The sequence below is a fragment of the Gavialis gangeticus genome, unplaced genomic scaffold (genome assembly GCF_001723915.1).
Source record: "Gavialis gangeticus isolate Ggan-Ray unplaced genomic scaffold, GavGan_comp1, whole genome shotgun sequence".
NCBI lineage: Eukaryota > Metazoa > Chordata > Crocodylia > Gavialidae > Gavialis > Gavialis gangeticus.
The window spans coordinates 41,440,289-41,458,676 of record NW_017728992.1 but is presented as its reverse complement, the minus strand read 5'-3'; the positions used below and the strand labels follow the sequence as shown (position 1 = coordinate 41,458,676).

The 18,388-nt window shown below is 47.3% G+C and overlaps 2 protein-coding genes across 5 annotated transcripts in view; one reads left to right on the top strand and one right to left on the bottom strand.

The window, feature by feature from the left end:
• CUNH5orf22 (chromosome unknown C5orf22 homolog) overlaps nucleotides 1–2,907 on the bottom strand; it is a 23,738-nt gene extending 20,831 nt beyond the window's left edge. For all 3 annotated transcript variants that reach the window (XM_019521568.1, XM_019521562.1, XM_019521578.1), the window contains exon 1: nucleotides 2,789–2,907. In XM_019521568.1, coding sequence (XP_019377113.1) covers nucleotides 2,789–2,875 — 87 coding nt within the window. In that variant the 5' untranslated portion in view covers nucleotides 2,876–2,907. The remainder of the gene's footprint in view (nucleotides 1–2,788) is intronic.
• A 91-nt stretch (nucleotides 2,908–2,998) lies between these two features.
• Nucleotides 2,999–18,388, top strand: part of DROSHA (drosha ribonuclease III) — a 122,692-nt gene continuing 107,302 nt past the window's right edge. The window contains exons 1-5 of one of the 2 annotated variants that reach the window (XM_019521541.1): nucleotides 2,999–3,257; nucleotides 9,007–9,871; nucleotides 14,685–14,777; nucleotides 15,768–15,999; nucleotides 16,648–16,789. In XM_019521541.1, coding sequence (XP_019377086.1) covers nucleotides 3,020–3,257; nucleotides 9,007–9,871; nucleotides 14,685–14,777; nucleotides 15,768–15,999; nucleotides 16,648–16,789 — 1,570 coding nt within the window. In that variant the 5' untranslated portion in view covers nucleotides 2,999–3,019. Of the gene's footprint in view, nucleotides 3,258–5,904; nucleotides 5,974–9,006; nucleotides 9,872–14,684; nucleotides 14,778–15,767; nucleotides 16,000–16,647; nucleotides 16,790–18,388 lie in introns of those variants that run through there. The other variant, XM_019521551.1, reaches the window with a different exon arrangement.

Genomic DNA, 18,388 nt, shown 5'->3' with positions numbered 1-18,388 from the left:
GGGGGGAGGGAGGCAGAGAGCAATGCACCCATGCTTCAGTTCACATGCAGTAGCAAAGAGTAGCAAAGCAGAGAGTCTGGACCCATAAAATACATTTAAACTTCTTTACACAAGGAGCAGACACATGGTGTGTAACAGACCTTTCATAGTTGCATAGTTTCTAGGGTCGGAAGGGACCTGAGCAGATCATCGAGTCCGACCCCCTGCCATGACAGGAAAGAGTACTGGGGCCAAACGACCCCAGCAAGGTGTTCATCCAGCCTCCTCTTGAAGACCCCCAGGGTAGGAGCCAGCACCACTTCGCTTGGAAGCTGGTTTCAGATCCTAGCCGCCCTGACAGTGAAGTAGTGCCCACTGATGTCTAGCCTGAATCTACCCTCTGCCAGCTTGTGACTGTTATTTCTAAGCACTCCTGGCAGTGAGATAGGGACTCCTCCAATGCCTGCTGGTTCCCCCTGACTAGTTTGTAACAGGCCACTAGATCCCCCCTCAGCCTTCTCGTCTCTTCTAAGATCAGAAGTGTGGAGTTAAGCCTGGAAATATTAGGGGTAAAACTAAAGCAGTGTAAATGACAGTAAGGTAAGTTGCATCTGCTTCTCAGCCCAACTACCAGGCTAATCAAGCAGGGCACCTACACATCTGCCAAATGCCTGCTCCGACGTGTTAATTAGCACATAGAGCAGACTCAATTGATCATGTTAATTAATACGCTGCAGCGCGTCTGCATCACGTGTATTCAGCATCCCCCCACTTTAAAATGGCAGAGGGGGCACCTGAACTAAAACTTGTCAAACAAGCTTGAGTTTAAGCACTCCCGCCACCATTCTGAAGTGTGGGGTGCTGAATACATGCAATGCTGAGGGCGCTTTCACTAGAGCGGCTCACAGAGCGAGCGCCCCCCCCTTCCATCCCAGAGCATGTGTACAGATGCCCACAGGCACTATTTGCTCCTGGCGAGGCACTTTTACAGCACCTATGGTGGAAGCTACCCAGGGAGCACAAATACTCTGCCCTCTTCAGATGTTTTTTGACTTACGTGGGTGCACCAGTGACGTGTCCCTAGGGCACTGCTTCCCAAACTTTTCCTCAGCATAGCCCCATTTATGGCCCCATTTCCCCAGTGTGATCCCATTGCTTCAGCATGGCCCCTCACTCCCAACCCACAACCCCCTCACGCCTGCGACTCTGTCTGCTGATGTTGCAACCCAGTTTGGGAATCGCTGCCCTAGGGATCCTAGTCATGATAGGTCATTTTAAGGTGGTCTACATGACGGGTCTCTACTCAGAGAGGTCGTGGAATCTCCATCCTTGGAGGCTTGTTTTAAGACCCAGCAAAGCTTTGGCTGGGATGATCTAGTTGGGGATGGCACTGCTTTAAGCAGGGGGTTGCAATAAATGACCTCCTGACGTCCCTTCCAACCCTAATTTCCTATGATTCTATGCCACGCTCCTGCTCGCTGTAAACTGATTACACTGAATGGATCAGAAGAGCAAGCCGAGGTGCAGCACCCCTTCTCCAATGTGCCTGAGCAACCGAGGTTTTATGTCGCCACTGAAGTTCACTCAGAGGAGCTTGAATTACCATTAGGATCACGCTGTGAACTTGCTATGATGCCCACTTGTCCATTCACGCACTCTGATGGGACTAAAGGAGCCTCCACCTCTGTTCTAGGCTGAGTCAGCAGCTCCTACAGCATAAGCCAGACACTATTTCACTCCCGGGCGTTGAGTGGTCTTTGAAGCTTTCCTGCCTGAGGTGGCGTCACCAGGTCTTAAATATGAAATTATTTTATTGGCAGCTCAAAATCAGCATATTTGCTGAAAAACTATTATACACTGAAAAATACACAAATAAATATGCAAATTAGTCTTTTTCTTATTTACTTTATATTGCTCTCTGTAGTATGCCAGTGAGTGAGTGAGAACCGGGTCATCAAAGTTGGAGCATTTCTTTATTTTGAGGGAAGCCATCATAAGAAAGTGCTGGCAGCAAACCTATAAGGGGCTAAGATAAAACGTAGGGAATATCTTAAGTCCAAAACTGAAGTCTGGGATGGAAGATGTTTGCCTGTATTGTCTGGAGGCATCCGAGCTCCAAGACTTTCAGGGTTGGGCCTGCATGTACGATGCCCGCCAATGGATTCGTGGCCATCTTAAGTCCCAGGGGAATGGGTCTGGGGTGGAGGATACTCGCTGGCTGTAGCACCATACATGGGGTTTGGAACGATCAAGTTTGGCTCAAACAATATGATTTGGCTAAACTGCCCTGGAATGTGAAATACATTAAAACCAACCAACTGAACAAACCCACAGATCACTGGTAGGGGGGTACATCCCCCCCTCCCTACCCGAGATTAGCCTCTGGCTTGGCACCGCCCAAGATGGGGCAGTTTTTTGCTGTGCGGGCCAGGGGCACGTGGGTGGGGGGAGCCACTAAGCTGCAGCACAGAAGTATAGGAGTAGTTCTGGCCTGCCACAAATTGTGCCCCTCCGCCCCCGATTCAGGAGGCACCAGTCACCCCTGAGCAAACCTAAAGTCAGCTAAGCCTCTCTGAGAGTGACTTGGGTTTTGCGTCAATTAGCTACCGTACATTTGGAGCATCTTAGTGATCGTACTAAAAGTGTGGAAATGATCATACAAATACGATAATTATCATCACCCTAGCAACACCGCCTGCCTCTTCTCTGCGATCCCTTCCTTCAGCGGCCTGAGAGGCTGGAAGCACCCGAAGGGGACTCTGCCCACCTCATCAGCCCGGGACCTTCTCCCGCAGCCCCACGCACTTACATCGTGATGATCCTCCACGACCCAGACAGGCAGCGCGGGGTAGGCCCGGAGGCGGCCCCGATCCCCCGGAGCCCCAGCGCCGCTCATCACGGCTGGGCCGAGACCCAGCTGGCGCCGACGTTCCCAGCCCCTAACGCCGCAACGTTCCGCGGGCAGAACGCCGGGCACCGCAGCGTTCCGGGGCCAGAACGCCGGGCACCGTAGCGTTCCGGGCCAAGCAGCTACCAAGCTATGCGGCCACTGCAGTCAAGCAGGAGCGCCCCCTGCCACGGGGACCGAGCCGGGGCCGCTAGCGATGGGATCCCTGCCCCATGGGCGGCCCCGCGAAGCCGAGGGGAGGGAAGGCTTCCGCTCCCACGCTCCTCCCTCCCGCTTCCCGTTCCGGAGCCGGTGCCCCGTTCACTTGTCTCCGGGCTGAGCGGCGCCGGGCTCGCGGGGTTTTGCTCTCGAGGCTTGGGGGAGACTCCGGGTAGGATGGGCACTGCGATCTTCTCTGGCGGGGCGTGGGGAGACTGGGGAGCGGGGCCTTCTTCCCTCCCCAGCTGAGTTGTAGGAGGAAAATCCCGTTTGCCTTTGCTCCCCGCTCTCCTCTCTTCTCCGCATCCTTCCCCCGGTCCCAGCTGCTTGCTTTGCTCCGGGATCCCAGGTTCTCGTGGCCGGTTTGGGTTGGATCACCAGCGGCCCCAGAGCTCAGACAGCCTCCGCGGGCCTCGCCAGGCTTCAAGAGCTGAGCGTTTCCCCCGAGCCTGCTAGGAAGTTGAGCTGAGCTCCTCTCCCAGCCACGAGCTCTGTTTCCTATGGGTCTGGGGCCTCCTCTCTACTGTGTAGTTGCTCCCACCCTAAATCCTGGGGGTAATTTAATTAGAGCTGAAGTTGTACAGTCCTCTCTATTGTGGCCACAGTTATACGTATAGAATCATAGGCCGCGTCCAGATGAGCGCGGAGGGGTGGGACGTGGCGCTGCAGACACGTCTGCCGTGCCACACGCTGCACATTCAGGCATTTCCCACGTTGTTACCTTGCAGTGCGCGGGTGCTTTTTGACCCCGGGAGATCCTAGGCTCAAAAAACCCCACGCAGAAAAAAAGCGGGGAGGCACATTTGGTGGTAGCGCATGCCACCCAAAGCTGGAGCCTGGCTAGCTAGGCTCCAAGCTGCAGGAGTGCCCAGGACCCCAGGTAAGGCTGCTGGGGACAGCACAGTTGCTGGCACCAGACTCCCCTATGCCACTCAGGGTAACCTGCTGCTCGCCAGTGGGCAGGTGGCACAGGCGTTCCCTGGGGACAAGTAGCCACAGTACAAGGTGTGCCACTGCTTCTTGTCCCCAGGGAACCAAATGTCCATGCTCGTCTGGAGGTGGCCATAGAAGCTAAGGGTGGGAAGGACCTCAGGGGGCACTGGCAATGCATAGGAGGTGCATGTGCACCCCCCATGAAAAGGCGCTGTCGACACTGCCAGGACCCATTTGTAAAATCTCTACCCTACCGCCATAGCCCAGGTGCCACCACTTCTCCTTTCAAGGCATGGCTCTACCCTGGAGAAGAGGTGGGGTGGCAGGCAGTGTCACTTGTGCCCCCCCCCCACGGTCTCCCTCATGCATCATCTTTGCCCCCCACTCCTCACTCCTCTGCCCCATAGGCTTGCCTGCGGGGAGCTGCAGGAGCTGCTCTCCATGCTGCCTGGCTGCTGTGTGTGTGCATGCACAAGCATGTGCACATGGCACCCTCTGCCTGCTCTCCCTCCTCCCGCTTCCCCCCCAGCCCCAAGCACCCCCTTGCAGGCTGAAACTCTGCCAGCCTGCAAGGGGAAACCTGTGGTTTGCCACATGTTTCTCCTTTAAAGGGGAATGCATTTTTAAAGTTTGTTGATCTGTTTTTTAGAGCTTGTTTGTGACCCTTTCATATATTCTTGCAACCCACTTTTGGATTGCAACCGAAAGGTTGAAAAACACTGATGTAGGCCAACCCCCTGCTTAAAGCAGGACTGTCCCCAACAAATTATCCCAGCCAAGGCTTTGTCTAGCTGGGTCTTAAAAAATCTCCAAGGATGGAGAGTCGACAACGTCTCTGGGCAGCCTGTTCCAGTGCTTTACTACCATCCTAATGAGATATATTGGAACAGCTGTTCCCGCAGCGGGAAAGGAATAGCAGTATTGGCATAGGTTTTGCCCGTGCACAAAAATACACTGCTTTAACACTACTGTTATAGTGATGTGTGTTAGTGTTACCACAGCTCTATTAATATCAACTATAATGGCATAGTTGCTGCCCTAAACAAAGAGAGAGGTTGTACTGCTACATGGCATCTTCATGCCAGTGTAACTGTATCTTTATTAGGGTTTGTACCTACTTAAGTATTTTGGTAGCAAATCATGTCTTGAATTCATGTAGTCACATTGCTATAAAATGTGTATGTAGCCAAGGCCTTGTTTCTCCAAAATTCCCCACAGTTGATGCCGCCCTTCCAGGTCTGCTGATGGTACTGAGAACAGGAGCCCTAATGGAAGTGTGTTGATGACCATACTTAGTTTAAGCATGGTGTTTTACAGGTTGGCTCTGCATGTCAACGTAGTGCTTAAAAAGCTGCGTTTGCCTGGGCCCATATTAAAGAACCCCACTTATACTGGTATGAAAGTGCTGCTATAGCTCTTTGTATTCATGGAGAGGAATAACTGTACTGGTAAGGGTGATAGCCTTTATGATGCATAATTATTTTGATTGTAATAGAAATCATACCCCTATTTGAAATAACTAACCTGTTAAAACTGTTAAGTGTAGACAAGGCTTAAGTGTGATGCACTGTTTACCACAGCTCTGCCGTATCTCTGAAACCAACTGTCTCTTGGCTTCTTGCCATCATGTTCTGTAACTCTTCTACTCTGTCCTAAGGGTTAGAGTTAACGCTGCTTCTGTTGGGCAGCTGGAGTGGAAGTGGAGGCATTGCTCAGACTACTACACTCTAACAACACATGTCTATGCAGCAGGGTGCGCAGCTTGAGTTCATTTATGTCTTCTCACATTACTTTCATCACTTTTGTATCTGCAGGAAGAAAAGACTGCTAGGGACCGAATACGAGAGAGGAAATAGGCCTTATTTTCAATGTGAGAATACTCAAGTCAGCAGGTTTCTGCTACTAAGGAAAACGGAGAAGGATCGTCAATCAGCAAATTTCTCAACCTATTGAAGGTTAGATTTTGATTGAATTTAGATTTAAAAATGCTGGAGAGGGGCCTTTAAAATAACTTGTACATTCAACATTATTTCTTAATTTTTTTTTCAGTTTCAGATCCAGACCTGGTTCCTTTGTACTGCTTTAAATGATAATAATGAGACTGAGAGTCTTAGTTTTCTGAGGGCTAAGAGTAAGCTTAGGGCTCTAATCAGAGAGGTATTTCTTCTTTAGAATGATTATTTCTAAATGCTGATCGCTCAGCAAGTGTATATGCAGTGGACATCTCTTAAGGCAGTGTTGTGTTGAGTCCCTTAGCCAATGAAATGTAAGTCCAACTCAGTCAATTTAGGGGTGTGCCGAACCAATGGCCAATTATTAACCAGCCATATTGGTAGATACCGATCTGATAACTGATATGCATCCTGGGTGGGGTGGCACTCAGAAGTGGTGGATGTGCTGGGAGGGGTGGCTACAGGATGAGCTAGAGCCACCCCAAAATTCCCCATAGCCCTCCTGTAGCCACCCCTCCCAGTGCCACCACTGCCTTCCCCACCCCTGCTGACCCTGAGTGCGGCCCCAGCTCGGCCCCTCCCCATGCGCTGTGAAGAGGTCAGTGCAGCCCCTGATTTCGAGTCCACAGTGGGCAGTCCACCCTCTCCCTGGGCACAAATCTGGGGGGCAATAACCCCTCTGCCTCTCCCGGGGGTGTACACAGTGGTGAGGAGCCCTACCCCCCTCCCAAATGGGCTGCCTTGATCTGCCGCCCCCCATGATGAAGAGTGAGGGAGTGGAGCAGGGGCAGGCCCTGCACAGCTGGGTGGGTGCAGGGCAGAGCTGCAAGTGTCTTGTCTTGGGGGAGGGTGGGGAGCACGCAGTTCGGGAGGGCATGGGGGGTATGATCTGTACATGGGGCGGGGTGGGCTGAGAGCTATGCAGCTGGAGAGCCTGGTGCTGCCCCAGCCCTGCCCCGCCCCATGTGCAGATCTGGGGCATGTGCCCCCCCCACATGCCCTCCTGCGTTGCGTGTCTCTGCCTTCCCCTCACCTCCCAGACAAGGCGCTCGTGGCTCCAGCTTGTGCCCGCCTCTGCTGTACAGCGCCAGCCCATGCTTCATTTCTCATCTACCCCCCAACCCCACCCCCGCTGCGAGCACACCCCTCACCAACCCTGCTGCAGCCACTGCTGGAAGCCTGTGGCCCTACTGCTGCCCCGCGTGTCAGGGGGCTGTGCCCTGTTGGCCCCCCACTTCTGCCCCCAATGCCCCCTCGCCCCCTGCCAATGGGTGAGTGGCGCCCTGGCTAGGCCAGGCCCAGCTGGGGGAGGGTCAGAGCCCAAGTGGCTCATCCAGGTGTGTGGGGGGGCATGCGTCCCCCCGTTCTGTGTGTGGGGCTCAGGGTGTAAATTCCAGTGTTCAGCGGCCGCCGTCTGCCCCATGCACAAATGGAAACGGTACGTGGCCCCCAGGCCTCTGCCAGGGTGCATGGAATACAGGAGGCCTCCCCCCCCCCCACCGTGCCCTTGGACGAGCCACCTTGGCTCTGACCGTGCTCCAGCCCAGCCAAGACCCCACTCACCCCTGCCTCTGTCCCATTTCCTCCCTCACCACAGGATGGCAGGGTGCGGAGGGGGATTGCCTCACACACCCGGCCCAGCCCCGGTGGCAGGGGCACAGCTCAGCCCAGCCATATGCATTCCACTGCTCCTGGACTCTGTCCTGGACGCTCCACCCACACATCCTGCCACTCCCAATCTCGGAACCTCTGATAGTTGATCTCAGCCCCCCGAGACTGAGATAGACTGTCAGAGGCTCCACGGTTGACTAGTTGATCAGGCTCCACTGATGTAGAAGAATAGATTTGGAAATTAGTGGACTGGTATCATTTTGCAAAAATCACACCCTAGTAGGAATTGGCTATTTTGTCCATTGCTGCTTTTCAGCATCTTTCAAGAAACAGAATTTGAATCATACTGCTGGATATGTAGACTAGATCAAGCTGCCATTGCTATGTTCTCCTATGAGATACTGTTACTCAGTTAAGTCTATATTGTCTTGATGCAGAAAGGTATTCTGACCAGACTGGACTAGAGAGAAAGCCAATGATGTGCCAAAGCCACTAGAGACTGTAAAGTCCTAAAGAGCAATCAGAATGTAATATTTGAGTCCCTGCTGTCATCCTCTCCCTTTCATTTGTCCTCTTTGTTCCCCACATTTCTTCCTCCATTTACCTTGTAATTAATACTAGTATGGATTAGGTGGCCAATGTTGTGTCTTTTGTTACGATGCCATGAGCCTATGACCAAATAGGTAGTCAAAAGCAGTGCCTAGTGCCATTTCTTGGCATAGCTGATAGGAGCTTGCCCTGTGCCCATGTTTCTCCAATGGCAAAGCTTGCAAGAAAATAACTTCTCTTTCTGGTACTTCTATGCTTTCCATCTCCACTATTCTTTTTTTTTTCCCTCTTGTATGTGCTTTGTTTTATTTCATCCTCAAAGAAGCAGGATTGAACTGCAATAACAACAGCTCCAACCTATCTTAGTTATTTTTTCGGCTAAAGGATGAGTTATTATTACCACCTAAAAGTCTGTCAAAGAGGATGTTTCCTAATAAAGTAATAAAAAACCCACCACATCTAAGGTTAATAAGGGCTATTGGTAAAATGAAGCCTGTACTTAAATATTTAATGCTTTAAATAGTTCAACAGATTTCCCTTCTTTTTCTCAATTTTTAACAAGGGGCTATAAGGAAAACAGCAATGAGCAAAATAACCAGTTTCTATTTAGGTATCATTTCTGCACCTCAATGCCAGTTAATTACTTTCCAAATCTATCACAGGTTATAAATATCTTTTATATATTGTTTTGCCATTAAGCTTATAATGAGGTAAAAGAAGCAAAGCAGGGTTTGATATTTCATTTGGGACTAAAGCTTGGCATTGAAGATGATATCTTTTTTCAAACTGAGTCTTAACTAATCTGAGCAACTAACTAATCTCCTGTGGTGCACTTGTGGCATTGTACATCTTATCTTGTCATCTTTTCCATTGAAGGTGAGCCCATGTCTTTCCATTCCGGACGAGGATGTCCCCGGGGCCAAGGAGGACCTGGAGTTAGAAATTCAACACAAACCTTCAGACCTCAGAACCTGCGGCAACTTCACCCTCAGCAGCCTTCAGTGCAATATCAATATGACCAACAAGCCACCCCTCCAGCTACCTATTCTAACCCTCCAACCACAGGGTACATGCCTCCTAGGTTGGATTTTGTACCTTATCCTCCCCCAGTGCCCCCATCAGCACAGAGTCCAATCAGCCAGTGTCCCATGAGGCCACCTTTTCCTAACCATCAAGTGAGGCAAAGTTTTCCAGTCCCTCCTTGTTTTCCTCCTGCGCCTCCGCCAGTGCCAAATCCCAGCAATGCCCCAGTGCCTGGAGCCCCCACTGGACAAAATGCATTTCCTTACCTGATGCCACCTCCTGCAGTGCCACATCCTCCACCACCACCAGTCATGCCACAACAAGTTAATTATCAACCGGTCTACTCTACAGGCTACTCACAGCAGTCCTTCCCACCTCCTAACTTTAATAGTTATCAACATAACTCCAACACTTTCCAGAGCAGTAGCAGCAACAATAGCAGCAGTAGTGGTAGCAGCCATTTCCGGCACACAAGTCAGTACCAGGGAGATAAATCCCAGAGTGAACGAAGGTCCCCGGAAAGGAGTAAGCACTATGATGAGCACCGGCACCGGGAACATGGGCATGTCCATGGAGACAGACATCGGTCCAACAACCATGGGGATCGGCGGGATCGAGGCAGGAGTCCTGATCGGCGAAGACAAGAAAGCAGTCGGCATAGGCCTGATTATGACAGGGGAAGGACGCCGCCTCGCCACAGAAGTTATGAACGTAGCAGGTAAATTGTTGTGTCTGAGTATAAGAAAGACCCATGCTGCAAGAGAATTTCTACCTTGAGTGGGGAGGCATTGTTAGTTATTACTAATCTATAAATATATGATCAACATTAGGCCAAGTGGTTTTCACTCCATGTGATGACACAGTCTCTGCCCCAAGAATTAACAAAAGCTGCATGTGCTGCCCACTCTGCAGGGAGACACATTTACGTTAGTGGGATTCCTAGTGGGTTTTAGGTACTCATGCAGGGTCTGGCCTTAAGTGCAGGAAGCAGTGAAATGGACTTTGCCATAAAGGCATGTCAGTGGGGAAAAGAGTTTGCCCTTGTGGTATCATGACAGTTCTGTTTTTACTTGGTGTCATATTTTTTAGGCTAAAGTCCTTGGTCAAGATTTGCCAAGGTACCATATTTAACTGAATCCAAGACCACCTCAAATTTGATAGGTTCATAGATGTAGGGTTGGAAGGGACCTGAGTAGATCATCAAGTCCGACCCCCTGCCCTGGGCAGGAATGAATACTGGGCTCATATGACCCCTGGTAAGTTTAAGTTCATATGACCTCAGCTAGGTAATTATCAAGCCTCCTTTTAAAAACCCCTAAAGTAGGAGACTTGCCTTGGAAGCTGGTTCCAGATCCTGGCCATGCTGACTGTGAAGTAGTGCCTTCTGATGTCTAGCCTGAACCTACTCTCAATCAATTTGTGGCTGTTATTCCTTGTTACTCTGGGAGGTGCTCGGGGGAACAGGGTCTCACCCATTCCCCTCTGGTCCCCCTGGTAAGTTTAAAGATGGCCACCAGGTCCCCTCTCAGCCTTCTCTTGTGAAGGCTGAACAGGTTCAGGTCCCATAGCCTCTTGTAGGGTCTGCCCTGCTGTCCCCAGATCATGCGGGTGGCCCTCTTCTGGACCCTGTCAATGCTGGCCACATCCCTCCTAAAGTGCGGTGCCCAGAACTGGATGCAGTACTCCAGCTGTGGCCAGTGTCGCATAGAGGGGGAGGATGACTTCCTTGGCCCTGCTTGTAATGCATCTGCGAATGCATGACAAAGTGCGGTTAGCCTTACTGACTGCGTCCTCACATTGGTGGCCCATGTTCATTTTGGACTTGATAATGACTCCAAGATCTCTTTCTGCCACTGTGCTTTCGAGAAGGGAGTTCCCCAGCCTATAGGTATGCTGCTGGTTCTTACTGCCGAAGTGCAGCACCCTGCACTTTTCAGTATTGAATCCTATCCTATTTTCATTCACCCACCCCTGTAACCTCTCCAGATTAGATTCTAGACATTGAAAATTATAACAAATTATTATAATTTTCCATGTCTAGAATCTAATTATTGGAGGGTTGTCTTAAATTAATTCCTTCCCCTTCCCCTCCCCCCCCTTACCCCACTCCCACGGTGGCATGAAAAACAGCACCGGGGGCAAGTGACAGAAAGGGAATAGGTGGTGAGGAGGCAACTGTTGGGGGACAGGTGGTGTAAACCCTGCCACTTACCACTCCCCAAGTGCCTTCCCCTAGCCATTCCCCCACAAGTGCCTGCCACCCTGGCCACCTCCAGTCCCTCCTCTTCTGCCCCCAGCATCACCTGGCACCTCCACTACAGTGTGCTATACTGCTGGGTGTCCCCTGTGCTGTTGTATGCCACCATGCCAGGTCTTATGCCTCTACACTAGATTCAGTGCTTCTGCACCAGGTCCTTTGCTGCCCTGAGTGCTACCCTGCATCGTGCCCCATGCTGTTGTGTGCCCTGGTGCTAGGTCCCTTGCTGCTGTATGCCTTGCTGAGTGGATTCCTGCCATGTGTTCTGACTGTATTTTCACTTGATGATAAGTTCTAAGATGTGGCTTTGTTTTCCCCATGTTGAACGGGGAGAAAACTTCCTCTTAGAATTGAGTTAATACAGTAAATACCTAACACGAGGTATTTAAATCCATATTTAGGTATATAAATATTAGAGCTTAATTGTTCTTCCAGAAGTACTAAGTGCCCACAGTTTCACTGAATTTAATAGGAGCTGTATACACTGAGTTCCTCTGCAAACCAAGCTACCTTCATTTAGGGGCGTAAGTATGTCTTGCATACCTAACATTAGGCATCTGTATTTCCAAATTTGAGATTTTGTTCTGAAGGAGTTTAACCCTTCAACTTTATTTTATTGACACACTTAAGAGGAGGAAATGAGTTGTTTAAACAGTATTGCATTTTAACATTTAAACTATAGGATTGCAGAAAGCTAATTATAATTAAGATGCAAAAATCATGTTTATTTGCATTTATTAATATATACTGTATTTACTCCAGTCCAAAACAACTTCAAATTTGAGATGACTCTCCAATAATTAGAATCTGTACTTGGGAAATGTATAAGTTTCCATGTATAGAATTTAGTTGTTGGAGCATCGTTTTAAATTTGACCTCTGCCACTGCAGTAGTGGGGAAAGCAGCAGCAGAAGGGCGGCAGGGGAGTCAAGTGGTTTGACCCATGCTGCCTGTCCCCCTACCTCCTGCTGCCCCCTCAGTACCTGTGCTCCCTGATGCTTGCCCTCTACCCAGTACCTGCATCTTTCAGTACCTACTCCCCTTCCCCCACTACCCTGTACCTGCTTACCTGCTTCCACCTGCCTCCTGATCCCCCGGTGCCTACCCCACAGTGCCTGTGCCCCCTAGCACCTCCCCATTAGTGCTTATGACCCCCTGGTGCCTGTTTCCCCACCCACAGTGCTTGTGCCTCCCTGCACCTTGTCCTCTGCCACTTGTCTTCCGACCTGTCACTTGCCTCCTGTTAGTGGCTGCATCTCCAACTTCAATCCCAAACCCAGGTTGAGACCGGAGCTAGAGCCAGATCTGAAGTCACAGCTGGAGCTGCAGCCACTGCCTGTGCCCCTGCCTTGTACTTGAATCCAACATAAAGGGCTTTCCCCACCCCCCGTGTTGAATAGGGGGAAGAAATCTTGTTTTGTAAGTAAAGGAACATAATTGACAATGACATTGTTTATAAATTTCTCACCATGGATCCCACAGCTAAACCCCCTGGCTTTGCTTTCTGATGGGAAAGCTGGACAGTGTTGAACAGGCTTCATATTGGACCAGGTAGATGCAACTATCTACTACACAAATGGAATTTTATTGAAGACCCCTAAGTATACTTAATTCACTGGCACAGCTGCTGAATGGATCCACCTGGCATTACCAGATGAGATGGTCCATGTTCTGAGGATTAGCAGAAAAAACTGCTTGTGCTACTCCCTGCTCCCACTGGAAGCCTCATTAATGCTGGCGAGTCTCTGCAGGAAGACACGTTTACTTCAGTGGGACTCCTAGAGTGGTCTTCTGTGTGCACATGTAGGAGAAGAGTATGGCGATAAACTCAAGAGGGGTTGGGATAGGACTCAACATAAAGCAGTATGGATGAAGAGAAGGTTTTGTGGGTTCTGGTGGCTGAGTACTGGCAGCAGATGTGCAGGTAGTCCTCACTCAATGTCATCCGGGTTAACATTATTTCCTTATTATGTCACTGACCTATTAGAGAACATACTTGTTTAAAGTCGCATGATGTTTGGTTATAATGCTGTTTGGCCACCGCCTGGTAGTAGGTAACTACTGTGACATAATTGGATTTGCTTAAGTTGGAGTACTGTGTCCACTTTTGGGCACTGTACTTTAAGAAGGATGTGGATAACCTCGAGATGCTCCAAAGGAGGGTCACTTGTATGGTTAAGGGTTTGCAGGCCTAGAGAAGGCCTATGAGAAGAGACTAAGGGATCTGGACCTCTTCAGCCTCCGCAAGAGAAGGCTGAGAGGTGATCTTGTGGTTGCCTACAAATTCATTAGGTAGGCGCAGCAGGGAATCGGAGATGCTCTGTTCACCAGGGCACACTTGGGGTAACAATGGTCACAAACTGACAGAGAGCAGATTTAGGCTAGATACCAGGGAAAACTTCTTCATGGTAAGGGTGGCCAAAATTTGGAATGGGCTTCCAAGGGAGGTGGTGCTCTCCCCTTCCTTGGGGGTCTTTAAGAGAAGGCTGGATAGGCACCTGGATGGGGTCATCTGACTCCAGCACTCTTTCCTACCCAGGGCAGGAGGTTGGACTCGATGATCTGTTGAGGTCTCTTCTGACCTGAGCATCTATGAACCCATGAACCTAACATCATTTCACTTGAAGTCGCATTTTTTCAAGAAAGTAACTTTCAAGAAAGACATTAAGCGAGGAGTAACTGTAGGTGAATATAGAAACTGCCTAAAGCTCCACGTACATGTACATTTATTCTTGTGTAAGTAGTCATTAGGTGGTGGAGCATTTCTCTTTTTATTTATTGGATGTTTTAATTTACTTGTATGCACTTCTGAAGTGACTGTCAGACTCTGAGGTCTTGTATGAGATGTTTGACTTGACTTATTGCTGTAACCCTGAAGTTAATGTGCATGGAATAGGTTGGGTTTTTTTTTTTCCAGTCCCCAAATGAATGAGAATGGTAGTGGCTGGATTTATTTGAGTAAACCCTCTGCCTTTTCTAACGTAAAATGTCAGGCAGAATGGGTGAGCTATGGAGGCTGTCTTTGCTTGGTGTAAATGAATGTGGTATTAAGATGGATGGTGAAAGCGGGGGAACTAGGAGATGATCTGTCAGATTTCTTGAGGAATGGACCATCACCAGAAGGCTTCTAGGTTCCTTAAAATCTAATGGTTGGAACATGCCATTTAGTCCATTACTGATAAACTATTTAAGATTTGTTTTTTGCTTTTATCAGGAACAGAATTTACAAATGTCAAGGTTTTTTGTTTAACCTGTTTATTTTGAATTCTCAAAGGGAACGGGAAAGGGAAAGGCATAGGCATCGGGATAGCCGAAGATCACCATCTCCAGAGAGGTCCTACAAGAAAGATTATAAAAGAACAGGGAGGTAGGATGGAACATTTATTTGATGTGGAAAATCTTAACATACTGTGTGCGTGTGTGTGAGGGGGGAGGTGGTGGAAAGAGGGAGAGAAATACTGTTTTAGCTCATCTTCCTTTGGTTATGAAAGTACAGAATTCAACCCTGAGCTGATAAGTTTCCCTAGGTATGAAAAAGTTCTAACTTTAAAATGTGAGTTCTTGAATCCCTATAATGCTAGAAACAGGAGCTTTATACCATTGAGCTTGCCTAGCATTTGCTTCTAGTCTGTGAGGTATTATGTTCACAAAATTTAAAATCAAGACATGATTATATGCATCACAATGGTTTTAGGCCTTTCTCAAGATCTTTCTGACTCCTGTGAGCCCTGTTAAGTAGGAGTCATTGTAAGTTAGATGTTGTAGTGGAGGAATGCAAGAAAATAATCCCAGTAAACTTGTGAAACTTCCTAACATATAACTAAGAAAGCTTTTTTGTAATACATAAAGAATGCATGGCAGTGGAAAGTGGTGTAAAAGGTCTATCAACATGAGCAATGTGACTATTTTAAATGGTTTAGATAAAAATGGCTATTTTGTTCTCCCTTGTCTTCATAAAATGAATTTTAGGGATTGAGTAAAATTTCGTAATTTTTCAGAATTTAGCTGATTTGTTTTAAAATCTTTCAAGCAAAGTAAAAAGAAAACATCATTTAGGGTTAGAGTAAGTATTTTGGGAAAAAAAGATGCCTGAGAGAGTTAGAAAATGGTCAAAATTAGGGCTTAAGGACAAGGGCTTTCAAACTCAAATCTCTGAGTTACTGTCAAGTGACTCCATGTATTTGGTTTGTACTGAAAGGTTTGAGAGTTAAAATTAGGATATACTGCATGCAATCTCCTGTAATTCCCACAGCAGAGCTCTTACTGTTTTGCAGGCAGGCTTTGATTTCATGTTATGTTCAGTATTAAAAGGGCAACAAAACTGGAAGTTGCTTCTCTTTGCTTTCTTCCCCTGAAGCCGATCCCCCAGCCGAGAGAGAAAGAGACCTCGTTGGGAGGAGGACAGAGAGAGGTGGTCAGAAGGCCAGAGTGCTAGTAAAGAGAAGAGTTACACCAGTATCAAAGACAAAGAACCAGAGGAAAATATTTCAGAAAAAAATGAGGAGGAAGAGGATGAATTGCTCAAGCCTGTTTGGGTTCGTTGTACCCATTCAGAAAACTACTATTCAAGTGACCCAATGGATCAAGTGGTATGTCTGAGAGAATCCCTAAATTACTGTGCATAGCAATTAAGACATTTATCAGCTTTACATTTTAGTCTCATCTAGTGCTTAAAGCTACTTTCTTTTCTGGTCTCATCCTCATCACTCATCAGTTACTTGCATTTTGGCAGTGTAGTTCATTCTTCTTCACCACATTCTCTTGGTTCTTTGGTATTTGTTTTGGCTATCTACAGAAGAGAAAGGATAGTGCAGCTTGCAGAAAGGTACTTTTCTGTTTTACATGTTTCTGAACAAATCTGATTCTGTCTCACAATTTGTGGAAGGCACCAGAGGAGTTCTGTACAAGAAGTAAAAAACCACTCCTGCATATCTACCAATGATGAACATGTGCAGCCTTCCTAGTATACGCTTAACCACAGAATAATCTGCCTAGAATTTCAGCCAGATAACTCCATTTACTGCTGCACTTTTGTTATCTTCTAGCACATTCAGCAGGCAAAAGGATGCCTTACAGATGTGCGCCAGTAGCTTTATAAAAATAATTTTCTGTGCCTTGTAGAACTGCCTCTTTTTCTTTCTTTCTTTCTTTTTAAACCCCACGCTAATGTTTTAGGACGCTGATATTTCAGTCTCTTTAATTTGTGTAATTTGCTAACACATTTGTGTATTTGTTAGGGGGACTCCACTGTGGTTGGAACAAGCAAGCTCCGAGATTTGTATGAAAGGTTTGAGGAGGAGTTAGGAAAGCGACAGGCAAAAGCCAAAGCAGCCAGGCCACCATGGGAGCCCCCGAAGACCAAACTAGATGAAGATTTGGGTAAGCACCATGTTAGTGAAGACCTGAAACTTGGGTCTCTTTGCATCAAGCTGAGCTTCCTTTTGTACATATGCAAACCAGATGGGATTTAAAAAGTCCTTAAATATTAGCTTAACTGTCATTCTGGTTAAATCAGTGAGAGTTTCATCGTTGTTCTTAATAAACACAGAGTAGGTCAATTCTAAACACTTTTCAAAATCTTACCCATTGATAATTGGGTATTAGCTTTCGAATGCCAAAGTATAGACAACCCTGACAGCTGAAAATAAGATTATTGCTAAAGTAGTCAAGAGAGGATTAAAGAAGTGATATCAGCATGTATGAAAGATAGTAACTGAGCTGAGAACTCAGTTTTGACACAGAGTGAAAAACTTGCTAAATGATACATCATTAATCTGCACATAACATTCTTGATCGTTCTCCATTTCTCAGCAAAGATTTAATAGCAGAACTCTAAAATAAGGTCTCAGTTCTGAGATCTTAATGAAGTTTGTAAAATATATGATTATTTTCCATCTATCTAACACCTAAAAGTATGTTAAACATCTTACAGATCAAATGGGGAGGCATAGTCCATTCTCTGAAGAGCTTAAAGTATAATTTTAGAAAAGATACAAAAGTAATGATGATAAACTCAAAGGTTGTTAAGACTTGCACAGTCTTAATCCTAAATCATATTCTCACCGAGTTCATCATCTTTACATTTATTGCACAGCTTTACTCACATTCGGTTGGTTCATAGGTTGTAGTATCTGTACTGAAATACATTTTTTTTCAAGTAGAATGTTGTGACTAGTTAAATGAACCAAATACAGCTCATGAAGTTATCCTTGCTTGATATGTATTTACTCTGAATCCTGTCCTCCTTCCTTTGATATTAGTGACAGATGTGTGCATTTGCTTCAGGTAATGTTCACTGCTGTGGAAACAGTATCAGGCCCTCAGTTGTTACTTATCAAATTGCAGTAAATGTTTCTCAACATTACTGTTAAATAGAGGGTTCACCCACATAACATGATAATCTTAGGTTCAGTGTTTTTCATTCAAGTTCAGTTTATCCAAACAACTAAAATTTCAGTTTATGCAAGCAACTGAAAATTCTCAAACCTGAGCTTGATCATTTGTATCTGTTGTATGAACCTATAGGTATCTAGATATAAAATCCACTAAATGTAATTTATGCTGATAAATTATATTAATCTTTATTTTTTTAATTACTTCATGTAGCATAATACAATAAATGAAAAGGCAGTGGCATAAAATCATATGGTTTAAATTTTAACCCAAAAACAGTGGTCCCTGAACATCCTTTTATCCTCTGTAGTTGGATGGGTTCATGAAGGCATCTGTTCATTCCCTTGATGTCGTGAAAGGCAGTGGTAGCTAGGAGGAGGAAGGGCTACCAGATTCATAATACTTCAAGAGGGATGTGGACAACATGGAGAGGGTCCAGAGGAGGGCTACCCATATGATCTGGGGGCAGCAGGGCAGGCCGTACGAGGAGAGGCTACGGGACCTGAACCTGTTCAGCCTTCACAAGAGAAGGTTGAGGTTGGACCTGGTAGCCTGTTACAAACTAGTCAGAGGGGACCAGCAGGC